Here is a 22,628-nt window from a genome sequence, read left to right as displayed (position 1 = left end):
TATCTGGAAGTGACGTCATCAAATGTACTGTTAGATTAAGTGTCATCTGTGAGTGAAACCTTAGGTTCCTTGCCCGAAACCACCGGTTTCTACAAGCTGATCTTTCTTGTTCCCTAGAAAGACTCAAACTCCACATGATCAACATCAAGATGTGTGTCTATGTATGCCATTCTCCTCAAGCCACAAGAAGTTTCTTTGGCTCATCTTGCCAGAGAATACATTATCAGTGGATGGACCTCCATTGCTACCTGCTTTACGAAGCCCATAACTTAGTTTCACTATCGCATGTTTTTGAATCTTCCAAAGACAGTTGCATTCAGGCCCATGCTGCTGCCCAAGTTCTTCTGATACATCACCCTGGCATGGACAGTCAGCATCAATAAGTCAGAACATGGTTAAACTCATTCGCTACTGTTCATTGGGGTTTTGTTCACCACTCAAATGTGCAAGATATTTGTGAACCCAGCACTCAAATTACTGAGGTCACTACGACAATGTTAGGTACTATGTTTTCTTGAAGGATTCTTGGTCAAAGTTGTTAGAGTAATTGCAGCTACAACCACTGAGTCTTTTTGATAAGGTCACAGGCAGATTCCCAGGTGTACAGAAAGATGATTTGTCTCAACCAGACTGTCACTAACTAAATGGAGACTCGGAATGAGGGTCAGCAGTCACCAGGTGGATTACTTTGAGACCTGATGCAATACAGAAGAGTAGCTGCAGCATGTTTGCATTTCTAGGAATCTGAAGGATTCTACAGGATTCTGAAATCTATACTTGTCATGTCACAGTGTCTGTTTCTACTGTTCCATAGCTTCAGTCACATCTATGATCCTACAGATTTGCTGATTAACCATGGAAGTTAAGACCTCCATCTTTCAGAGTTTTTTTAAGTCATCTCACATCATCTGATTATGAACCACTCAAGAGAAGAGACTTTGGGAATATTACCCACAAGACACTCTTCCTCAAAGCTTTTACTACAGCAACATGTACCTCAAAGATTTTTTGCTTAAATGTACCAAACAGTATGCCAAACTCTTTATGGGTCACCTGAACCTCTTTAGATCTATATCAACACTGTGCAAGGCTATGGCGCTTTATCCCATTATCTACGGCTTTTACTACAGAAACATTTAGAACCACCATTGCCTCTTGGATGCTTTCAGTGATCCTCCAAGAATAAACGTTAGCCAGACTGCATCCCCTGGCTGAATCCAATGATAGCAGTTGCTTCATTGATGGTGCTTCACAGTGCTACTATATGGAAGAATGCTTTGCGAGACCAGAGACAGACTTTGTATCACCTTGTTCAGGCAAGATACTGCAATAGTTTGACATTTTTGTTTTAGGTCATTTCAGCTCCATGGTTGAAAGAACAAGGGAAAGCACTTAATGTGAGATCAGAGAAGAATCATAAATGTACAGTTAATAGATAAGACTTTCAGCCTGCATGTCTAGTAGGCCAGTGTCAAGGTTATGCCTTGAAAACATGTTTTTATTTGTCACTCAAGTGTACACTTGAGAATAGTTTCTGTTTTGTGTGCTCTGTACAGTAGAATACATTGTATCATGTCAGTTGAACAAACAATAGAGAAATAATTGTCATTGGCACTGACTCGCCCTGTTGTTTTCTGATTATCCTTCCCCAAAATAGTAATTATGAAGGTGAATGTTTTGGCTTGATCTTAAAGTAATGATGTTAATCTGAATGCAATAAAATTACAGAAAGAATTTTTTAGATGAATCAGTGATTAGAAAAAATATAATATGGTCGTCCTTCACAATAACTTTTGGTCTTGGAGTTCAGGGGTGACCCTCCACATTATTGCTAATATGGAATGTAGGTCGGGTGAAAGTTAAGTTAATAAGAATATGTACTCGAATGGTTATGAAACTAGATGGAAAATGGTAATGCGTGTGAGAAAATGAAATGAAGCCGAAGTATTTGTGTTTTCTTTTAGTAAGATGTGGTGTTTTTATCCCGCCGGCATGTAATGCATGAGATACAGTCGGCGCCTCGTCTGTCTGTTCGACCTTAATCATTTTATTTCCAGAGCATAACCGAGAGGATTTGTCATCTTCTTATGACACTTGTTATCATAGGTGTAACAACATGACTCACTTGCTTCATTCAATAAGAATTTCAAGATATTTTTAGTGCATGGAAGGATCCTGATCAGAAGATATAGGTTGGTTGACTCTCTGATTGTTTGTGCTGGACATACTATTTTCTAGGATCAGCTAAGCTGTAAGATCAGCTTATCCGTAGTTGGATATGGTTGTGAAAATACTGTGCATGGATGCAGATACACCCATTTGTACAGTACTTGGAGACAGCCTTTCACTGAAATAAGAAAGTTTTTTTCCCTTCTTAAATTTTGCTTTATTTGCTTATGTTGTGTTATACACTTGAAATGAATAACAGCTGAGAAATATTTTCCCCAAGGAAGATTGTTCCAGCTGTTGCACAACTTTGAATCTTCATGAGCCCTGTTATATATTCACCATAGTATGTTACACATAAGTGAACTGTGTTTTGCTTGTAATCATAAGACATGCCCTTTTCATATGTGGTCTACGCAGTCATGAAAATACAACATGTGACATATTTAAACTTAAAATAATAAACCTTTAAAGTACATTTAAAATGTCAATGTAAGTTTTATTCTTGTACTAATTGGCCAAACTTTAAATAATTCCAATACTCATGGCAGATATTATTAACATGTTATTTTTGGGATTACACTAAGTCTTTCTCTTACTGTTCCATATGGAAGTCACCCTGTGGAGCTACTGTATTGTTATAAGGGATACTGCTTGTTTCAGAATATTGTGTGTTTTCAATGAATACAGGGCACTGACAAGACGTATCTCAACAAGCAACATCAGGAACTTGGTGACCATGATCACTACATGAAGGGTCAAGACAGGCGGGTGTGGGAACAGGAATTTGGGATCAGGCATTATGCTGGTATCGTCATCTACAGTGCTACAGGCTTTCTTGACAAGAACAAGGACACTCAGCAAGACCAACTGTTTGAACTTATGCACAACTCAAACAGTGAATTTGTGAAGGATCTCACCAGATTTCAGGTAGAACATATAATTAAATACATGGTCATGGTCACTCCATTTGTACAAAGTGTGTTTTGACATTCATGTTTAATACATTTCCTTGCAACTGCTCATAGACAAGTGAAAGCTGATGGTGTTGACATGTTTGAGAACACACGGTCGATGTTTCCTTGCCAATCATTTAATGCTGTGGCCCTTTGAAGACAAGAAATTAAATCTACTTAATGACATTCTCAGTAACGTTGGTTTGAATTGCCTTTTTTGACACTGTTAAAACTATGTGGACATAACCTAGAAACATACGCATGTACCTATATATGTACCATTAACCTGATACAAAGCAATATCTACTTTTTCATCTTGTCAAACAAGCATTTTGTTTGGTATTACATATAATCACTCAGACTCCTAGTGTTCCATGCTTTAACTACAGTAGTTCCAGGTGAAACTCTACTTTCTACATTACATATGATAGTAGAACATTTTCTTAAATGTCATGGGTCAAAGATGAACATCCACAAGCAAATGTGAGCTGTCATATGATTAGGTTGAGATCAACTTCTGTGTTTACATTGAATCAACAACAAAAGGATGTAATTTTTGTTGACAGGACCTTCTTGGAGTGAGATTAGAAGTTCTTGATGGAAGACAGACCATATCCCGCACTGCTCGTAATAAACCAACTGTAGGGGATACCTTCAAGCATCAGTTATCTGCCCTTGTTGATGTCTTAGCTCTCACTAATCCCTGGTGAGTAGAATATGGTTTAAGCATTCATCTACTTTTATAGATGGGGATCTTTATATAGGGGGGATATAGTTGACGCCTCGTCCATCCGTCTGTCGGTCCACCGTCCATAATCATTTTGTTTCCAGAGCATAACTCACAAACCATTCAATATTTGTAGACCAAACTTCATAGATATAGTAATCTCAGCCTATGGTTGTGCCTTTTGCTATTTACAGATTTTTGGCATTTTTATTTTTGTTGTTTTTCCATCAAACATTTTGGTGTTAGTCTTTTGGTGGCGTGGGCTTTATATCCGGACCAGAACTCCAAAACCGTTCAATATTTTTCTGCAAAACTTGGTAGATATATCAATCAGAACCTAAAGTGGTGCCTTTTGGTATTTACAGTTTTTTGTGATTTATTATTTTCTTGGTTTTCATGGAAATATTTTGGACTTAGTCTCAAAAGTGAGAGGTGTGTTTCGTTTCTGGAACAGAACTCAAAAACTTCTTAATATTTGTCAGTAAAACTTGGTAGATATGTGTGGTAGACCACAAAGTGGTGCCTTTAGCTATCCACAGGTTTTTCTTACTTATTATGTTCTTGGTTCCATGGACACGTTTCTGACTTACTTTCAAAATAGAGGAATGGGCTTTATTTCTGGAGCACAACTGGAAAACCATTTTATATCTTTCAACAAATCTTGGCAGATATATGAGTCAGATCTTGAAGTGGTGCCATTACTGTTTACAGATATGTGGCATTTATATTTTTCATGAATTCCATGGAAACAATTCAAACTTAGTTTTAAAAAACAATAAGTAACTGTCAGATGATTTGTCCCTTCAAACATGTGGGGGCTGGGGGTATATGTCATCTTCTGATGACTCTTGTTAAACTTACCCTATCTCACGTTATGCAGCTCTCTTCTTGTATTTGACCATATGTGGAACATGGTTAAGTAGAACAAAGTTGTGGGCCTCTGACCGCCTGACCTCTGCCCTCTCTCTCACTATAGACACCTGTCAATCATCCTTCATCTTGTGGAACATGCTCAAACCTCATGTGACAACCCACAACTGTCATTCTCCAACTTGTCACCTGACAGTGACAATACTACCTGTGTGCAGCTCACCTTGGGTTTGGCGCATATGTTGATTACAATGCATAGACCTCCTACCAGTTTGACGTATTCCTTAAATTTGGCGGTTACCTCTAATGCGGCGCTTTTATTTGGTGCGCCAGTTCCAGGATTGTGCTCCGCTTCTGTGGGTTCAATGCATGCCATCTCTCCTGCAGTGTTTGGGTTAGCGGAGCAACTCAAGTGTCTTGTACAGGTTTTTGGAAAGAACTGGATTATACTAGATCACAAACTCATGTGAACTACCAGTTCGTCGTATGCTACTGTATCTTTGAGTGGACTCTCTTTATTCATTGTGACTTCGATGTTCATCACTGCCATTGATAAGTTCTATGATCACATCTCAACTGACTCCTACTGTGGTTCCTTCTATGTGTCCTTTCATCCTGGTCTCTTGGTCACCTTCGGTGGCTATTTATACAGGTAGCCATGATGTTGTTGATGTTATCCACATCTTAAGTACTATTTCACCTAGATCGACTCACCTAGGGAACTAGGGCATGGACATACCGTCATGCGGGAGTATGACAGACTGTGGGCTAGTCTGGTATTACAATCTGAGATGATCGAATTTCCACTTTCTGACCACTGTGCCCTGAACAATTATGTCGGTGAAGTGTAGATTCTGATTACCCTTTGTGGGTGTCAAAGCATTATGCTCCTAATCCTTTTCTCACTTGGGGTAAGTCGGGGAGATTGGATCTGAACATTAAACTAGTTGAACACTGATTGGGCTATGCCTTTTTTCACCAGTTGGGTGTGTGTGAGTGTAGTACCGAGGGTAGAACTGGCAAGTTCGAGCTGGGGTTTCTAAAAACCACAGGTACCCAGGAGCAGCCGCTCCCTGGGGTTCTGTACTGTGTAAACCAAGGTGTTTTTTTGAAGAAACTCATCACAGGTGTAGAGTTAGTAACAAAGGAAGGATACTTCTCTTGGCCTCCTTGTGACATGCATATTCCTCTTGGTGAGTCAACAGGCTTATCTGCGTCCCTCCTGCCAACTGGGGCATTCTGCATAACAAGATAAGATAAGTTTCAAAATAAGTAAATTTCACAATAAATTGTATACTGTAATGCCCCGTTACCGAACACTTGTGTATTTATTGAAATTGTCCGGATAAGCGAATTTTCGGATATCTGAATCACGGGCCATATGTACAAAGAAACATACAAAAAAATGAACATAGTAGGCACCAGACACAATCTTTATTGATTATGGTACACATAAACAAACATCAGCGCATACAATGTCTCATACCTGTGCATGCAGTTATGCTCGCTTGATGAAATCAGTCATAGCTTTTTGTACTGGCTGTATAGAAAAGCGAGAGGACTTTCGCCGTCAGTTCGTCACTGTCAACATTCACTAGATCATCGGCAGTAACAGCCACAGTTGCAACTTGTTCACAGGATCGTAGTACTTTGCGAAGTTCCGACAAGGCCATGTCTTCTTGTGGATCCTCATTTGATTGGACAATATCCTCATGACGAAAGCAGTTAGCAATTGTATTTTCGCTCACAGCTGTCCAGACTTGCTTGATCATCCGCATTAATTAATTGTAGTGACCCACAAATTGACATGCCTCAAAATGAACTCAGTGTCACCTTGCTACTCAGGGGTAGTAGAATCTTCTCGCACTTCAAAGACTGCCAACTTCTTTGTTACGGCACGCGAGGCCCTTGGTAGGTACTCAACCATCCGGATATACGAGACAAAAAAATGCACATAATTTAACTGAGGTTTGGATAAATGGGGCATGACTGTATTTATATACCTATCCTATCTCACGCGATGGATTCCCACCCGACCATCCCCACATCACAGATTAGGACGACGCAAAGTCGAGAGTGACTGCTGTGGGTTGTCACGTGAGGTTTGAGCATGCAACACGAGGTGAAGGATGATTGACAGGTGTCTATAGCAAGAGAGAGGGCAGAAGTCGGGTGGTCAGAGGCCAACAACTTTTGTTCTACTTATCAAAAACACATTCCACACATGGTCGAATACAAGAAGAGCTGCATAATGTAAGATAGGGTAAGTATATAAATATACAAATTTACAATTTCATGGCTGTTTTTAAATGCATCTGTCATATTGCAGGTATGTACGCTGTTTGAAACCAAATGCTATGAAAAAGGCAAATGAATTTGTGGATGAGGATGTACTTACCCAGCTGCGTTACTCTGGGATGCTTGATATCATCAGAATAAAGAGAGAGGTAAGAAATCTTAAAAACTCAATAATATATCATCAGTAGTATGAGTGACGACTTTCTTAATTTTTAAACTTATCCTAAACTTATCTCACGATGTACACTTATATTACTGTCTTGTAAACATAGCACAGGAAAAGTTTAATAAAATCTTATGGCCACTCTACCATCCAGTTGCTCCCACCGCTTCCATTCCTGGAATGTCAATCACGCCTTGTAAGTGTGTTAAGTGCTCAGGATGGTCACATGACATCCAGCTACTGTCATTCAGTTACTTGTCAACCACATATGTGGACATGTATATAGGCTCTGCATGACACTTATCATTGTTATGGGAAAGAATATTCATTCTGCTAGGTGGAAATATTGTTACAGGTGTAGAATCCCCATACATTATGCATCAGTTGGTGCAGTTGCTCTCCTTGTTGCTCTTACTTTTCTAACCTAGATGATGATGATGGTGAAACGTATTTAGAGAGCGCCTAATATCCACCAGAGAGATGCTCAGTGGCGCAGTGACAGTATTGGGGAAGGAAATAATTTATGCATCTTTTACACAAAGGCAGCAGTGAACGGATAGTCTGTAGTAGAGATTAAAAGTTTCTTTTGAGAAAGTGTTCCTGATTTCCTTTAGAAGAGAGTTCCACAGTTCAGGGCTGGCAAACAAGAAGGCTCGATCAGACAGTTGGTTTGGAGATATGTGTTGAGTGAGGAGAAAGTCAGAGGAATATCAGAGACTGCGCTGAGGTAGTTACATGGAGACAAGTTTCAGACAGTCAGGAAAGGAAATTTGGATTCTTTGTAGTTTTAGATTGATTTAGTGTGGAGGTTGGCACATAGTAGTTGAGTTTAATTTAGTCATGATTACACAATGCCATTTAGAAAGTGGTCAAATGCAACATATGTCATATTTGGGATTTCGCTTTCTTAGTAAAGTACAAATTCTAGTACTTTTTTTGGTTGAGTCCCGTCCGGGATTCGAACCCGCACCCTCAGAGTCAGGCACCTAATCGCCAGCACACAAAGTCAGCCGCCTAGCCCGCTCAGCCACAGCGACTTCCACAAAAATGAAAGTCGGACAGCTGGTAGTCTAGACTGCGTACTTTGTGTACCCCCCTGATGAGTGTAAATTGGTACGGCTCCCACCGCCGAAAGCTATGATTAGTACAAATTCTAGTACTTTTTTCGAAAAAAGTACTAGAATTTGTACTTTACTAAGAAAGCGAAATCCCAAATATGACATATGTTGCATTTGACCACTTTCTAAATGGCATCGTGTAATCATAGCTTTCGGCCGTGGGAGCTGGGTCCCTCAGCTTCTGAACAATCTAAGCAGGATCGTCCTAAGAAGTGTGCTTGGCGTTTGATCTGTCAGACACTTACCTTAATGAAAATCTATGATGTTTATTTTGATCTCGTACCTCTAGTCGAGTTACCAGACGTGCTATTTCTCCCAAGAGAGTGATGGTGTTTCATACTTCTCTTGTGTTCAACATCTCTTGTTGCAGTGTCTCAAGTTCAAGGATCGATGGGATCAGTCCCAGGAGGCAGTGTGTTTCATTTTTCTGGTTCAGCGATATATTTTTATGGTCACACCAATTCACCAGCCTCAAACCAGTGAGCCGCTCTACCACTTTAGCTTTGGTAACTTACCCGCTACGACTGTTAATTCAGTTTTTTCGGTGGCAGATCATTCATCACAGTTCTCACCTCAAAAGCGTATTACTTCTGCTGATTAAGGAATCCTTGCCATGGAGGAGTTTCAAGACACCACATTGAAAACTGTGTTTGTTCTGGTTCTTACAGCAGCAGCTTAAATGAGACATATTCTGGCATTAGATGCCAATAGTGTGCTGTAAGTGTACCTTAAAATGGGATTTGACTGCTTGGTCAACCTGATAAGTTGTTTGCCATCTCACGTTTTCTTGATGTCCTTCTTTAGCCATGTCAAATTCGAAGACTTATTCCCAGTATGTTGCTATGGATCTACCTTGATGCAGTGAAACCTCACAGACAATCCTGGATGAGAATTTTCATTCCTTTTTCCATGACAGCTGTTGAAGTATTGTGTGCTTTGGATCTGTTTTAGTCTTTCTTCAGGCCTACAAGTAGTATATACAATGGGGGTTTTAAAACACTTTCAAGAAAAGTCTCTACAAAGCCTTATTTACTAAATAAGGCTTTGGTTGGGCCCTTAGCTCTTGCTACTATTACCCCTACTACTTAACGTGTGTTGGAGGTAACACTGTGCCGTACGGTACGATCAATAATTCTTCTCTTACAAACCCCCTACCCGGCCCATCCCTCAAGTAGTATAAGTTAGGTTCGTCGGCTTTCATATCCACTTTATCTATGTTGTAAGTTTTGACTGACCATATAGGATCGGTGGCCCGCTTACGGCTATCACCCTCGTGTTCCCCCGGCTGGTATAGATACCTCACTAGGGCCCTATCTGGTATCTGTTTCTCCTTCCCACGCAATGGAGCGGCCGACTCTGCAACTATTGATTTTAGTTTGATAGCGTCTGCCGGTTTCTTACCGGTGAGACGGGTGACTTCATGGTTGATTGCCGACACCACCTTGGGTAACCTCGTGACCCATTCAGTCGATCGTTTTCCAGGGGTGACCATCTCCCTAGCATACTGATGGCCGAACAAGCGCTCAGCCAAAGTCCTATTAAATCTCTCAACTATGGCTTGGCTGCGATGGGCTCCGGCCGTGCCACGCCTGACCTTTGTATCGTGTTTGGCTAGCAGTTGTGACACGGCACCCATGAACTCCCGTCCGGGGTCAACTTGCAGCTCTGTTGGCCACGTCAGCGGACTGCGTTTGTATATGCGTTCGAATCCTCTGGCTACCTGGGCCGAATCTTTCGTGGTCAAGGGTTTGGCTTCCTTGTAACGACTGGCTACGTCCACTACGGTTAAGGCATACTTGTACCTCTTGTCGTGGGGTAGGAACAGTAGGTCTGCCTGGTGAACGCTATTAGGTATGTTAATACCGAACCTCCTTCTAGGCACGTAGCGTGGTGCCGGCAAATAGATCTGCCACAGGGCTTGTTTTTCAAGCCACGCTTTGGCTTCCTCCGGGGGTACTCGCGCTATTTTAGCTAGCTTATCTACTGCGCTAGCTCCTTTCCAGTACCCACGCGGGCTGTAGTAAATAGCCTCAAATTTTCTCATGTCCATACGCGTATGTGTTTATCCCATCAATAGCTATCCAACGTTTCGTGTCCATAGGCGACAGGGACGTCTTGTTTATAGTCAGTCCGTATATCTTATGTCCATCACTTCTAAGTGTGTTCATTTTATGTCTAAAGGTACGGGTCTTGAACAGGGCTTCCTTGAATCTGGCGTGTTTGATGTGTTGTTTCACCACATACTTCTTAACCCCCTTAGCCTTCCGGATCTCACTATTGTTGGCTTTCAGTATGGAGTACATCTTAGGTCTCAAACCTATGTACTCGGCTATGGGCGTGCCAGCACACTCGTCCTTCATCTTACCTAGGACCTTTTTATTTACCGTACTGTGTATGGCATGGGTCTTAGGGTAGTCGCTGGTGTCGTATAAATCGAGGTGTTTTTTCATGTCCTCGTACACGTCCTCGGTTCGAATCTCCATCAGCAGGGAATCCGTGTCAGTGTACAGCACTTCACACCTGTCACCGTACTGTTTCTTGAGCTCGTTGTAGTAAAAGTCGTACATCAGGTGTTTGGATAAATCGAGGATGCTCATCCCCACGTAAACAGGCCGGTTGAATTTTATGTGGCTTTTCTTCATGTGTAGGGCAACCAGGTTGTCTGTGAATATCTTACTACGGTTGAATGCCGGACTGGCTATCAATCTCCTGAGCTTGTCTTCCTCACTCGACCGAACCAGCTTCACGGTCACGCGTTTCCTCAGGTTCTCCATAGTCTTACCAAACACCGAGTTGTTCATGAGCTTGTAGAGATTTTTCTCAAAATCACTGGTGGCTTTTTTTCGTAGGTCTGTGTTCATTCTGATGTAGGGCACCATCCATGGGCTCTGGTCGAACATGAGCACCCTGTGTATTTTGGTCAGCCTCATACCCAACGACAGGTACAGCTGTAGGTTGCGATAGTGAACGATGTACTTGGTCTTATTCATTAAGTTAGGCACGAGTTTTTCAACGTCTGTCACACGCCCACCTAACAAGTTATGTTGGTACTCAGACATCCAGTCTGGGTTAACCCTCATACGTTCGGGGGCCAGGGGGTAGCTGTTGTGCGATGTGTGTAATTCCTTGGTATACTCTAAGTCAACCTCGAGGATATAACCTTTGTTCGAATCTGGTGCAACCCCCATAACATCAACGTGGGGTACCCATTCGAATCCCCCTGTAGGTAGATACTGGCTCATGGCCCAGCCGTACAGGTTGTTTGCGTCGAGGTAGAGAATGTGATTGGTTGGCTTGTTAGGATCGTAACCTTTCACGTATTGATTATTTGCTTTCGCGTATCGTTTGGGTGCCATGGAAATCCCACCTCGCAAGCCTTTCTCAATGAATAGGTGCATGTCGTAATCTGTGAGCAATTCCAAATTAACTCCGGTCTTTTTAAGCAAGGCGTCCCACGACAGACCTGGGCTGGTGTAATACCATGCGGGGTCGAGTTTATACTGCTTGAAACACGTCCGCCTAAACGTCTCAAACACGTCGGCTAACAGCAGTACATCTGTCCTCAAGTACAGGTCGTGATAATCACCCAGGTTCTTACAACCCAGTTTATTCCATACGTTAGTCGCGTGCGAGTAATCGTCTTGAGATATTGCTGAGCCGGTCAGATTGCTGTAAAATTCTCTGATGGGGGGTAATCTGGTCTCGGTGAACTTGACCCAACTATCCATGTACTCATAGGGGTACACACCCTTCCTCATAAGCAGGGGTCTAGTCTCGGCGTCTGTGTATCGATCGGTGATAGGGAAGGTATTGTTGGCCTTGACCAGACTGTCGAGTGACGACAGGAGGAACTGAAACGAGTCAATGAACCTAAGTCCGTTTAAGCTGAAGGAGATGTATCTCTCCATGTTGTTGGGGATACACGTTATATTACCATCGATTTTCGCGATGGCCTGCATGATCAAGTGTGAGTCGTACCCTCTCAAGTTGTGAAAGACAACGGGGATGTTTATTGTCTTAGGGTTGATTTTAAGCTTGAGGTTGCACGCGCTGTGAGCGGCGCCTCTATACTTACCAGTTATGTGGCAGTGATCTCTCACCGAATCACCGTTAAGTGGTGAGTCACACACGTGACAGTTAGTGCTACTAGCGTGAGCTAGCCTGTCGACTCGGGTCATACGCATGGGAGCGATTCTATACAATGCATTCCTAATAATTTTTTCTTCCTCCTGCAAACACTTTAGAAACCTTTCAGCCGCGTCATGACCCCTATACACTACCGGAGCTTTCATTTCCCCGTCACAACGGACGACAATGTATCCAAACCCACAGGCTTTATGCTCGTGTGTTTTGTGGGTAAAGCTACCGGCGGCACCACTGGGGGAATCCCCCACCACCAAGGCTTCGAAGTCGGCGTATATGATATAAGGCACAGACATTTGGTTCTTGTGGTTACCGAATTTTAGGATATTATCACCTTCCTTAGGCATGTCGACTCGTATGGCCGTCTGCCCCACACCTTGGCAATCCTCCCGGTGGGATTCTAATAAATCAGCTCGTGTGAAGCCATGTAGGCATCGTTCACAGAAGTGGGTCTTTTCTCTGTGTGCCGATTGGTCATACAACAGCCTGCTAAAGTGTTTTATCCATGTGTAGTGATACTTGTCACCTCGCTGGATCATGAATATATTGATAACTTGGCGATCCTTCACCGGGCTGACCCTGTGTACTATTGTTGTGTTACCTTCGTGCCCAAAGACATTTATAGCCAGATTATTCTGTTTTTCTACTTTAGTGATCTGGGATATGGGGGTGGGTTCATCTATACCATCCCAGTTGAGCCCATCATCCTGAGGATAATTAGAAGGTCTGTTCGGATTAGTGTCAGCTGGAAATAAGGCTGACCTGATAGCTAACCTCAGGCAATCGTTTCCTCTATTCTTAACGTTTACTATGGCATGTTTGTTCCTATAGTAGGGGGGCAAGGCTAGGTATGACCCGCCTCTGAATGGCACGTAGTTAGCTATGTCTAGATAGACATTATCAATTTTATCTACAGCCCACCCGGACCCCAAGTGTGTGTAGCGTTCTAGGTATTCTCGTATCTGCTGAAAACTGGTATCGATTGATGCGCCAATGGTCTCTGTATGTGTGACGACCTCTTGTTTACCTCGGAAGTAAGGCTGAACATATTCAGTGGCCCCTGTGGGGCCCCCAACCTGCTTATCGAGCGACATTTTCACTGTGATCTGAAACTTGATACTTCCTAGGTTATTTAGTTCCTGGTTGACCTTATCAGCTATCAGAGGCTTGATATCTGTAATGTCTATGTTTCTATCAACGTGCATGCGCCAACCTCTCAAATAGTTGCCTACAGCGCGCTCAGTGCGCACGAACTGTAGGTCAATAGCTCTATTCTGTCGTAATAATTCTACAAGCTGTGGTTTTCTCATACGGGAATACCCGCCTAAACCCAAATCGTGTGCCTCGGCTTTCAGTTGTTTTACAGTGGGACGTGCTACGGGGGTATGTGATAACAATTCGACTAACCCGGCTCTCCCCAGGTTTGAATAACCCGTGTATCCAAGCTGTTTTGCTTGAGCTTTTAATTGTTTTACCGTAGGAGGGGCTTCTAAACCTAGTAATCTCAACAATGCTGACTTCCGCATTCGAGAATACCCGATCACACCTCTCTGTTTTGCGACCCGCTTAAGGTCGCGTACAGTAGTCATAGTGTTTACACCTAACATAACCAATGTCTAATTGGGTCACAAAAATATTTCAATCTGAAGCAGACGTTTATGAAAGAGACCAAACTCGGGTAGTCGGGTCCAATTCTAGTAATTCTGTCAAATCGTCCCACGTACCTGGTAAAATATATAGTGTGGCTGTTTCAATCCAGTACTCGCACTGTTGGACATAGTATTCCTTGAAGTTGTGCATGTATTCACTTATACTTGTAAAACATTTTATTTGGAATTGAGTCGCGATATCCTGCTCCCATTCGAAGGGGCGAGTATACTTAACACCCTCTTTAATCCATACCACGTCCAATATTACCTTAAATCTGAAGCTTCCCCATAAGGCCAGTTCATCTTTGAATATGTTTTTAACTAGAGATTCGATCTCAATTTCCACAGACATAGCTATACGTAGGTGTGTATAATCTCTAATTGGAGTCTATCTTGAGCAGTCGCCTACGTTCTTTTATGTAGTCCTTTTTATTCTCGTAGATGAGTTGATGTCTGACTACGTTCGCTCCGTGAGCTTTACATAGACAGTAGTGTCCTTTAACACCGATACCACACACAGAACACGTGTAGTTAGGACTTCCCATATGGAAACAACAGAACCCCTGATTCCTGCATTTCCTACCACAGGCCTCGGTCTTCCCCATAAGTATGTATTCGCATCGGTATGGAGCGGGTCTCATGTTTACTTATATAGGTATTTAATTTAATTGCTTCGCAACCAACGCAGTAGCTGCTATACCCAACACTATGAAGCCCAGTTCACGATTCATTTGTCCCTTGGATGGTGTGTAGTACTGAGCGAGTGTGGGTTTATTGAGCGGTTCCAATCGTTTACCAGTTAGTAGGTAGTATTCTTTCATTGCTTCATCGACATCGTTGAATGTTTGAACGGCATGGTTTTCACGCTGGAGTTGTTCGTTAATAAAATCGATCCTCTGGAGGCGTTTTTTAGCGTACTCGGCCTGTGCCTTTTGTAATTTCTCAGTAGCGAGATCGTGTCGCTTCCTTTCTTCCTGTATTTCAGCCGCGTCTCGTAGTTTCGAGAAGAGGAAATTACTCCCGGAAAATGCCAGGGCATTCACTAACGCCCCACCGGCCATCATAGCTATCGTGGCCATCCTATATTTATTTCATTATATTATCAGGTATTATCCCTTGTTTTACTAGGATGTCTTTTGTGGCCATCGCCATACCAAGGTTCATTATGAGCATACCCATATCCTGCAGGTTGAAATCTAGCTTGATAGTTGGTTGTTTAAGCACCATTTTAGTCAACCGAGCGTACCCTACGGCTAGACTGGCGACCACTGTGGCGTGGTATGCGTCGTTGACGAACGTTTTCCCCTCAGACATTATGTATATATAAAAATATTTTAAATTATAACATGATATGCGGGTCGACAGTGGGAGGTACCACCTCACTGTTGGGGGGTACCCCCACGTTTCCCCCACGTCCCTCACGTGTATATAACCACGAGATAGCCAAGGCAGCAGTTACGCCTACAGCCAACAACAGTCGGGGGTTGGTCACTGTAATAATTTTATGTTGGTTACACCACCGTTTTTTACCGGCAGCTACTCTCTTAGGATTCTTCTGTCTGGTTACTGTTGGGGGTTCCTGTGAAGGGGTCACTTCCCTCACTGTGGGGGTTTCCTCCAGTGGAGTTTCCCTCACTGTGGGGGGTACCCCCACTGGGGTTTCCTCCTCCTCCCTGGGGGATTGTGCAGCATCCATCTATACTATTATTATTATCATTTTTTCTCTCAAATTGACAATGCTTTGCCGTGATAATCGCCGCCGTCACTGGAGCCAACAACATACCATATTTGTGGTACAGCCCGCAGCTGATAGAACTCACGGCGTGTTCGATAAAAGGGTCTTTCTCGAGGTCTTCCCACAGGTAAAGTCGGCGCTCTGGTGGAATGGGAAGGAAGTATGACACAATACCGGTGTATATCTGGGTCATAGCCGATCCTATTGTCTTTGTCATTTCTGCTCCGAGCCGGGACTCGTATCTAGCGTACAGCTTATCGATTTCTTCGGCTGACATTTTGTGAATTTTATCCGGAGTGTAGTCTCCAAAGTAATGTTTGGCTTTGCCGCCAACAGCCAACGCCACCAGTTTCTCTCGCTTATCATCATCCACTACCACAGGTACCAACAATTGTTCGAGCAATTCCTCACACTCCATCTTATAATATAACAAGTAAGATTTAGTTTTAACTATATAATACCCGATGCAGACAAAACACAGAGAAATGAAGGTTAAGTTGCACACGACAAACACTTCAAATATCATAGCTATACTTAGCATTTGCTTAGCTTTGCTTAGCTTTGCTTAGCTTTGCTTAGCTTTAGCACACTCTATATGCTACTGGTTGGTCGGTCTTGAGCACGAGCTTAGCGTGTTTAGTTTCAGCGAGCTGTTTCTTCACCCGTTCCCGTTCTAATTTGCTCATCACATCGTTCTCTCTCAAACACTCCTCGAACGAATCCCTGTCCTTGCAGTGAAATAAGGCCACCCATCGCGTCTGCTCCCTGAGGTCTTTCAACACCGAGTTGAACTTCTGCGTTAGCACCCAGACGCTGTGATTTGCATGCCGGCCGGAGAAGGCCAGGTACGATAGCATGTCTCTCTTTTTTGTTATCTCGCGATTAGCGCTGCAATCGTCCAGTATGAACAGCGTCGGTTCCCCTTTAAATTTCTCGTGAAGAGCTTTCAACCAGTCCTGCAGGCGTGTTCCAGGGTCGATTTTGTGTACGTCCGGGTCCGTCATCACCCAAGGTCGCGCGTACGTTTTATTCATGCTCAGAGTAGGGCACATGATAACGATGTTATCGAACACATCCTTGTAGTAACCCTCCAACATATCCAACACGAAAACGGTCTTCCCACAGCCAGTCTGCCCGCACACTATGGCGCAGTGTGGGTCAGTGGGGAGGTCAATAGATGGCTTGCACGAATCTCCCATTGTCTATATTAAGTTGCGCGTCCATAATAACGTACAGATATAATTTCAACTTACCAGCGGGTTGAGCCTTCTTAGTAATCTGGATGGTTATCCCTTCGCTGCCGTTATCTATACGGCGCCCGCTACCGTGCAGTTTATCATCATCCGTGGATCGCATGTCCAACCATAGGGCGTACTTGGTGGTCAGGTATTCACCGATCTGCACGGAGCCTAGGTCCAGGTCCTTTGTTATATAATGTGGGGTCCCCACTGGTAGCTTTTTTATCTCATCCCACTGCTGGTGTGGTCTCATACCCTGACTGAACAGCTGGTTGGGCACGCCCTCGATGGTAACTTCCACCTTTTCAATCTCGGGGTTGAAAAACTTCTCGCTGTCCCTCCGGAATGGCTCGTAATCCTCCACGGGGACGACCAGGATACCTTTGATCGATCGCGCCGGCACGTTCAGGTTGATATTCCACACAGTGTCGCTCTTATCTTGCACGACTGATCTATGCCTCAGTACGCGATCGTACAGGATAGCCATCTTCCCAGAGTACTGGCTTCGAACCTGCCTGGCCAGCTCCAGGCTAGTGACCATGTCGAACTCCAGAGAGATGTTGTCTATGGCATAACTGGCCTCATCACCGTTCGGCGTACGCACTACTTTGCTATAGTCGTTAAACGTGAGCTCGTATTCGAGCCTATCACCCAGCGCGGCCTGGTAAAACGGCGCGTGTCCCGTGAGCAACTCGAAGTCGAGCGGCACGCAGAATCGATTCCCGTATGCTCGAGCGATGGCCTTTTCACCGTCCGATAGCTTGTCTAGCTGGTCTGGCGTGAAGGCATACCCTATGCGCGACCGGGTTGATTTGCTGATGCCCTGGTACACATCATTGACTCGTTCTCCCTCGCTTTTCCAGAGATCCCCGTAGCAGTGAAACACGTCGCTGTCGTCGATACTCAGCACCTCGTTACTGCTGATCTTGACGGTCGTTTTCTTGATGATAGCTCGACCCACGTTCCGCACTAGTTCGCGTTTGTCGTTGTCGGAGGTCAACGTGATATTGAACGCCAGTCGAACAGTGCCTGGTACAATGAGGTCATTCTCACCAAGGTTTGGAAATCTAACCAGCAGAGTTTGATTCTGGTCTATCTTGCTGGGATTGTTGGTGATGGTCACCGACTGGCGCACGGCTCTGGCGCCTAATGGCTCTCTCAATCTTCTGAAAGGATCTAATTTTCTGCCGTACATTGTTATATAAAGGAAATATATTTTTAATACTAATGGATGAAGACATACCTATGGATGATATGTGGGACTATAGTGCCCAGGCATTCAATGATGACCAGGAGACCTCATTCTCGCAAGGTGGCTCACTCATAGATGGCGCCGTCGACGATTATTACAACGCAGTTGAAAATAAATCCAAACTCAAGTCGTTGGAAAGGGACTATTCCAGGTTTACCCTTGATAGCAATGGCACGCTGCGTTTGAAGGCTCACCCGGAGATCGATCTCATGCATAAACACACGAGAGAACCGCTTGCTTTATCAACACTGAGCAGTCGATATGGGAGTGACTTTGTCAGCAAGAAACTAGGCTTCAAAGATTACGGTGGCGCGCGACCTAAGCTTCCTCCGAAGGTCCGTCAAGGTCTGCAAGACATCAGGGACGCCACATCGGATCAAAACATGACTTATGATATTGAAAAGGTGTTGGCCGACTACAAGAACAAGCCCTTCCCGGGTCTCGAAATTACCTTTCGGGAACTGAAGGGGTTGGACCTGTTGATGCAAACCATTCGTGGTCAGCTCTGGAAAAGCACGGCCAAAATGAGTGAGATAGACGACCACATCGCCTATGAAAAGAAAAAACTCGGTGAAACTGAGGACGAGTCTATGAAAGCCACCATCGAGGAACGAATACGTAATTTGGAAGATGAAAGGCAGACCTGGTTGGAGACAGCGTCCGGCTACAAAGAAAAGCTTAGATCCCAGACCAACCGTGTGCGGGAAACCATCAATCAAGTCCTCCACCGAGACACCACATTAGCAGACAGGGTTCGGATATTGTTCCGGGAGCAAGGGATCACCATCGCCAGCATTCTGACTGCATTGGGTTTCATCATATCAACCCTGGTGGTGTCACTGACAGGGGGTACCCCTGTGGGGCCTGCCGGCGGCGGCGGTGATGTTAAAGACTGGATAAAAAAACTCGGGGAACGCCTAGCTAAACTAGCTGGTAAAGCCGCCAAAGCCCTTCCCGGTATCCTGGGTAGCATCGTCTCGTGGTTGTTGGGCGCTCTGGCTAAAACTGCCACGTGGCTCAGTCAAAACCTGTGGGCAGCCATCGTCGCCGTGGTGGGTCTGGTGTACGTAGCGGCTAAGAAATTTTTAACCAAATAAGTCCCAAAGCTACTCCACCAACCACCAGGGCCGTTTTATTATCAATATGATTGGAGGCCTGAATATGGGGGTGTGTGGGGGGTACCTCCACATGAACTTTAGACTCCGGGGGTGGCGCCACTATACCCGTTTCACGTGGTGGGATGTGTGGGATATAGGGGGTGTTAATATCGGGGTTGATACCCAACTTTTGATCCGCCGTGGCTATAACTATTTTGTTGTTATAACCCACCACTTTTTTTACTCTCAGTTGCATATCACTCGGAGCCATGTACAGCCCCACGCCGAACACGTAGTTGACTTTCGATCTGGCGTATTCTAACACGTTTTGGTAACGGTCGATGGCCCGCGGGAGATCAGCTGGAGAATTGATAGCATCCTCAACGTTGACAACGAACTGTTTCTGAGCGTCGTAAGCAGTTCCCTTACCGATGATGTTGGAACGCGTCATCGACTGCGCACCCAACAGCGCCCACACGTACGTTCGAATCGAGTCGTTCAACCTGACTACCCCGGCACGAGTGAATCCTTTCGACGTATCCAGCATAAACATTTTCCACCCGTCTGCGGTTGACTGCTCCGCTTTCTGGATTATGAAAGCAACACCACCTTCAAAATTCATACGATCATCCCTCCATTCATTACTCGACAAAGCAAAGTCCTGCCTAAGTATACCTCGTTTCACTAAATCATCACTTGCATCTTTCACTGGTTTTGGTCCATATTTGGTAGGTTTAGGAACAATATCATCTAATACATGGAAAAAATTCTCAGTACTAAACATTTTTCGTTTCATAAAGTTTGTTAGTAAATCTTTCTTAAATGCTTTTACTGAGAGCCCATCGCTGTAAGGAATACCCAACCCGTGGTTCAGCCCCGGCAAACGCCAATCCGTCTTCGGGTTTATTTCGAATTCATTGCAAATACGTTCATAGACCCGTCTATCGTACGGGTTGTTTGTTGCGTCCCACTCTTTGTCCTGTGGGAGGGGGGCGCTGATCTCTTTAAGGATACGTCTGACCTGGTAGTACACGTGGAACTTGAACACAGACTGACTCAGCGGTCCACGCCGAGTGTCGGTCAATGTCACACCACACCCCGTTGTAGCGCACCACACGGCAAAGTTTAATTGATTCTGCCAGAACTGCATAGGGTTGTTGAACCAAGCGTGGACTGCCTTGACGTTAGTCACCGAAAGCTTATACTTATCGAACACATCTAAAAGCTGGGCATTGAAATACAACCCAGGAGCAACCACGATCTTCATGGGGGAGAAATCTACGTCCAGTTTAGGGTAAAACAACATTTTAAAACTCTTATATAATAAGCATATATACTCTAACATGTACATAACACTTCCAGGAATAACGAGCGGTGAGGCCGTTCAGCTGACGCACGCGATCGATAACACGTCAGGTCAACTCGAAGTCGCACTCTGCGATATCACCTACCTACCGCAATGGACTAACATCAACGCCAGCAACAATAAGCTGTTCGTCAGTGGAACTCGCAGTCAGATAACTGACGGCTACTACAGCGTGTGCTCTCTAAACGACGAGGTTTTCAAACCCCTGGGAGCCGAACTCAAGATGAACGACTCAAACGGCACAGTGGTGTTAATCAACAACGGAAGAACCTCCTTGAGGCTCGGCCGACCATTAGCGAGGATACTCGGTATGTCTCCTGACGAGATAAAACCAACAACAACCGTCACAGGCACGAAGTTACCCGACCTAGTACCGTACCGAGAGCTGTACATTCATCTCGGTCAGGTGAGCACAACGTACAACATTCAAGGAGGTCACCCTTCCACTATACTGAGAGCAGTGCCGGTGAAAACTGAGAAATACAACGACGGTAGAACCGAGTCGTTTTCACCACGGCAGTATAAGAGATTAACCCAGGGCAACATACCTGAGCTGATAATATCGGTGTTAGATATAAATCATAATCCTGTAAATATATAGGATACCTCAGCTTAACGCTTCATGTAAAATGACCAGCGCACAAGGGCCCGGAGTGAAAAAATGCGTCAATATCGGGATCTCCGACCTTGGAGACACGCGCGGTTTCGACGCTCCCGGAGTAGATGGTAAATCGTACGCCTTGCAACTGAAAAACAACATTTACAAACGCGTTGAAGTCCCCTCCGGTGGAACCCTAAGTGATATAGTAGATACCACAAGAGCAACAGTCAACACTAAGTACGCCCTTGTCAACACCGGTAGTAACTGGATAATATACCCATCGTTCGGGGGTAAACTGTTCGACTTAGACGATGTTGAGAGCACTACCGTCGCCCGAAACAAGCCATATATGCTCGTCTTCACCGAAGATGACAAGTGGGTGTTGTTACCCGATAACGACTGGTTTCTTAATATTAGGCTCGGCTCCCCCTACGTATTCACGGATAACAAAGACAACCACCTAAACAAAGTCGTGAACAATGGAACCATGCTCGTGGCTTATGTCCCAACTCAGAGACGTAGCGTAGTCGTCAGCCCACTCAACACTATGGCAGCCCACATGCTATCGAGTAAACCGGCCATACAAAACGTGGCATTACCGGCAAACTCAACACTGATCATCAAAGTCTACCTAGGGGAACCATCGGTGAATGATGTCGAGATCGTGAAGGGGATCAAACTCGGGTGGGTGAAACGACACCAGTATCAAGTTTGCAACGTTTACGTGCGGGTGAGTGTCGGCTCCAACACCAGTCTGGAGGGGGTCAACGTGATCGTGGAAAACAAGATATCACTAACCAAGATCTTCCTGCCTGACAACATACACTTCATGGGTATGAAGTTCACCCCTGAATTATTATCAAAAAACCAGTTGGAAATTATATCGTAATAGTATAATAATGACCAGTCATCGTCCCAACACTACACTTAACGACTTAGGAGATACGGAGGGATTCGATCAGCCTGGTGAGGAAGACACCTTATATATCCTGCACTTCAAAGACAACGTGTACAGACGGGTGTCGTTATCAGATTTTAAAGAGCCCAAATGGCTGATCAACTTAACATTCGCCTCACCTTATATCACATTAAAAGATGGGGTGGAAGAATTGGAGTTGGTCTCTAAGATTAGGAATAACGGTATCTGGCCCGGGGATTTCATTCCGGAGAGTGAATTATACATGATAACTCTTGGTATCGAAAAAAATATGTTAAAGTCTATAAAAAAAAATAAATTAACATTTAGCAA

The 22,628-nt window shown here is 44.2% G+C and overlaps 1 protein-coding gene across 1 annotated transcript in view; it reads left to right on the top strand.

Moving 5' to 3' along the window:
* The window catches only part of LOC137295441 (unconventional myosin heavy chain 6-like), a 468,840-nt gene that overhangs the window by 87,773 nt on the left and 358,439 nt on the right, over nucleotides 1-22,628 (top strand). The window contains exons 11-13 of the mRNA XM_067826813.1: nucleotides 2,857-3,096; nucleotides 3,689-3,828; nucleotides 7,049-7,166. Of these exons, the coding sequence (XP_067682914.1) occupies nucleotides 2,857-3,096; nucleotides 3,689-3,828; nucleotides 7,049-7,166 (498 nt within the window). The remainder of the gene's footprint in view (nucleotides 1-2,856; nucleotides 3,097-3,688; nucleotides 3,829-7,048; nucleotides 7,167-22,628) is intronic.

This window comes from Haliotis asinina, chromosome 8 (genome assembly GCF_037392515.1).
Source record: "Haliotis asinina isolate JCU_RB_2024 chromosome 8, JCU_Hal_asi_v2, whole genome shotgun sequence".
Taxonomy (NCBI): Eukaryota; Metazoa; Mollusca; class Gastropoda; order Lepetellida; family Haliotidae; genus Haliotis; species Haliotis asinina.
This window is presented reverse-complemented; position numbering and strand designations above follow the sequence as displayed.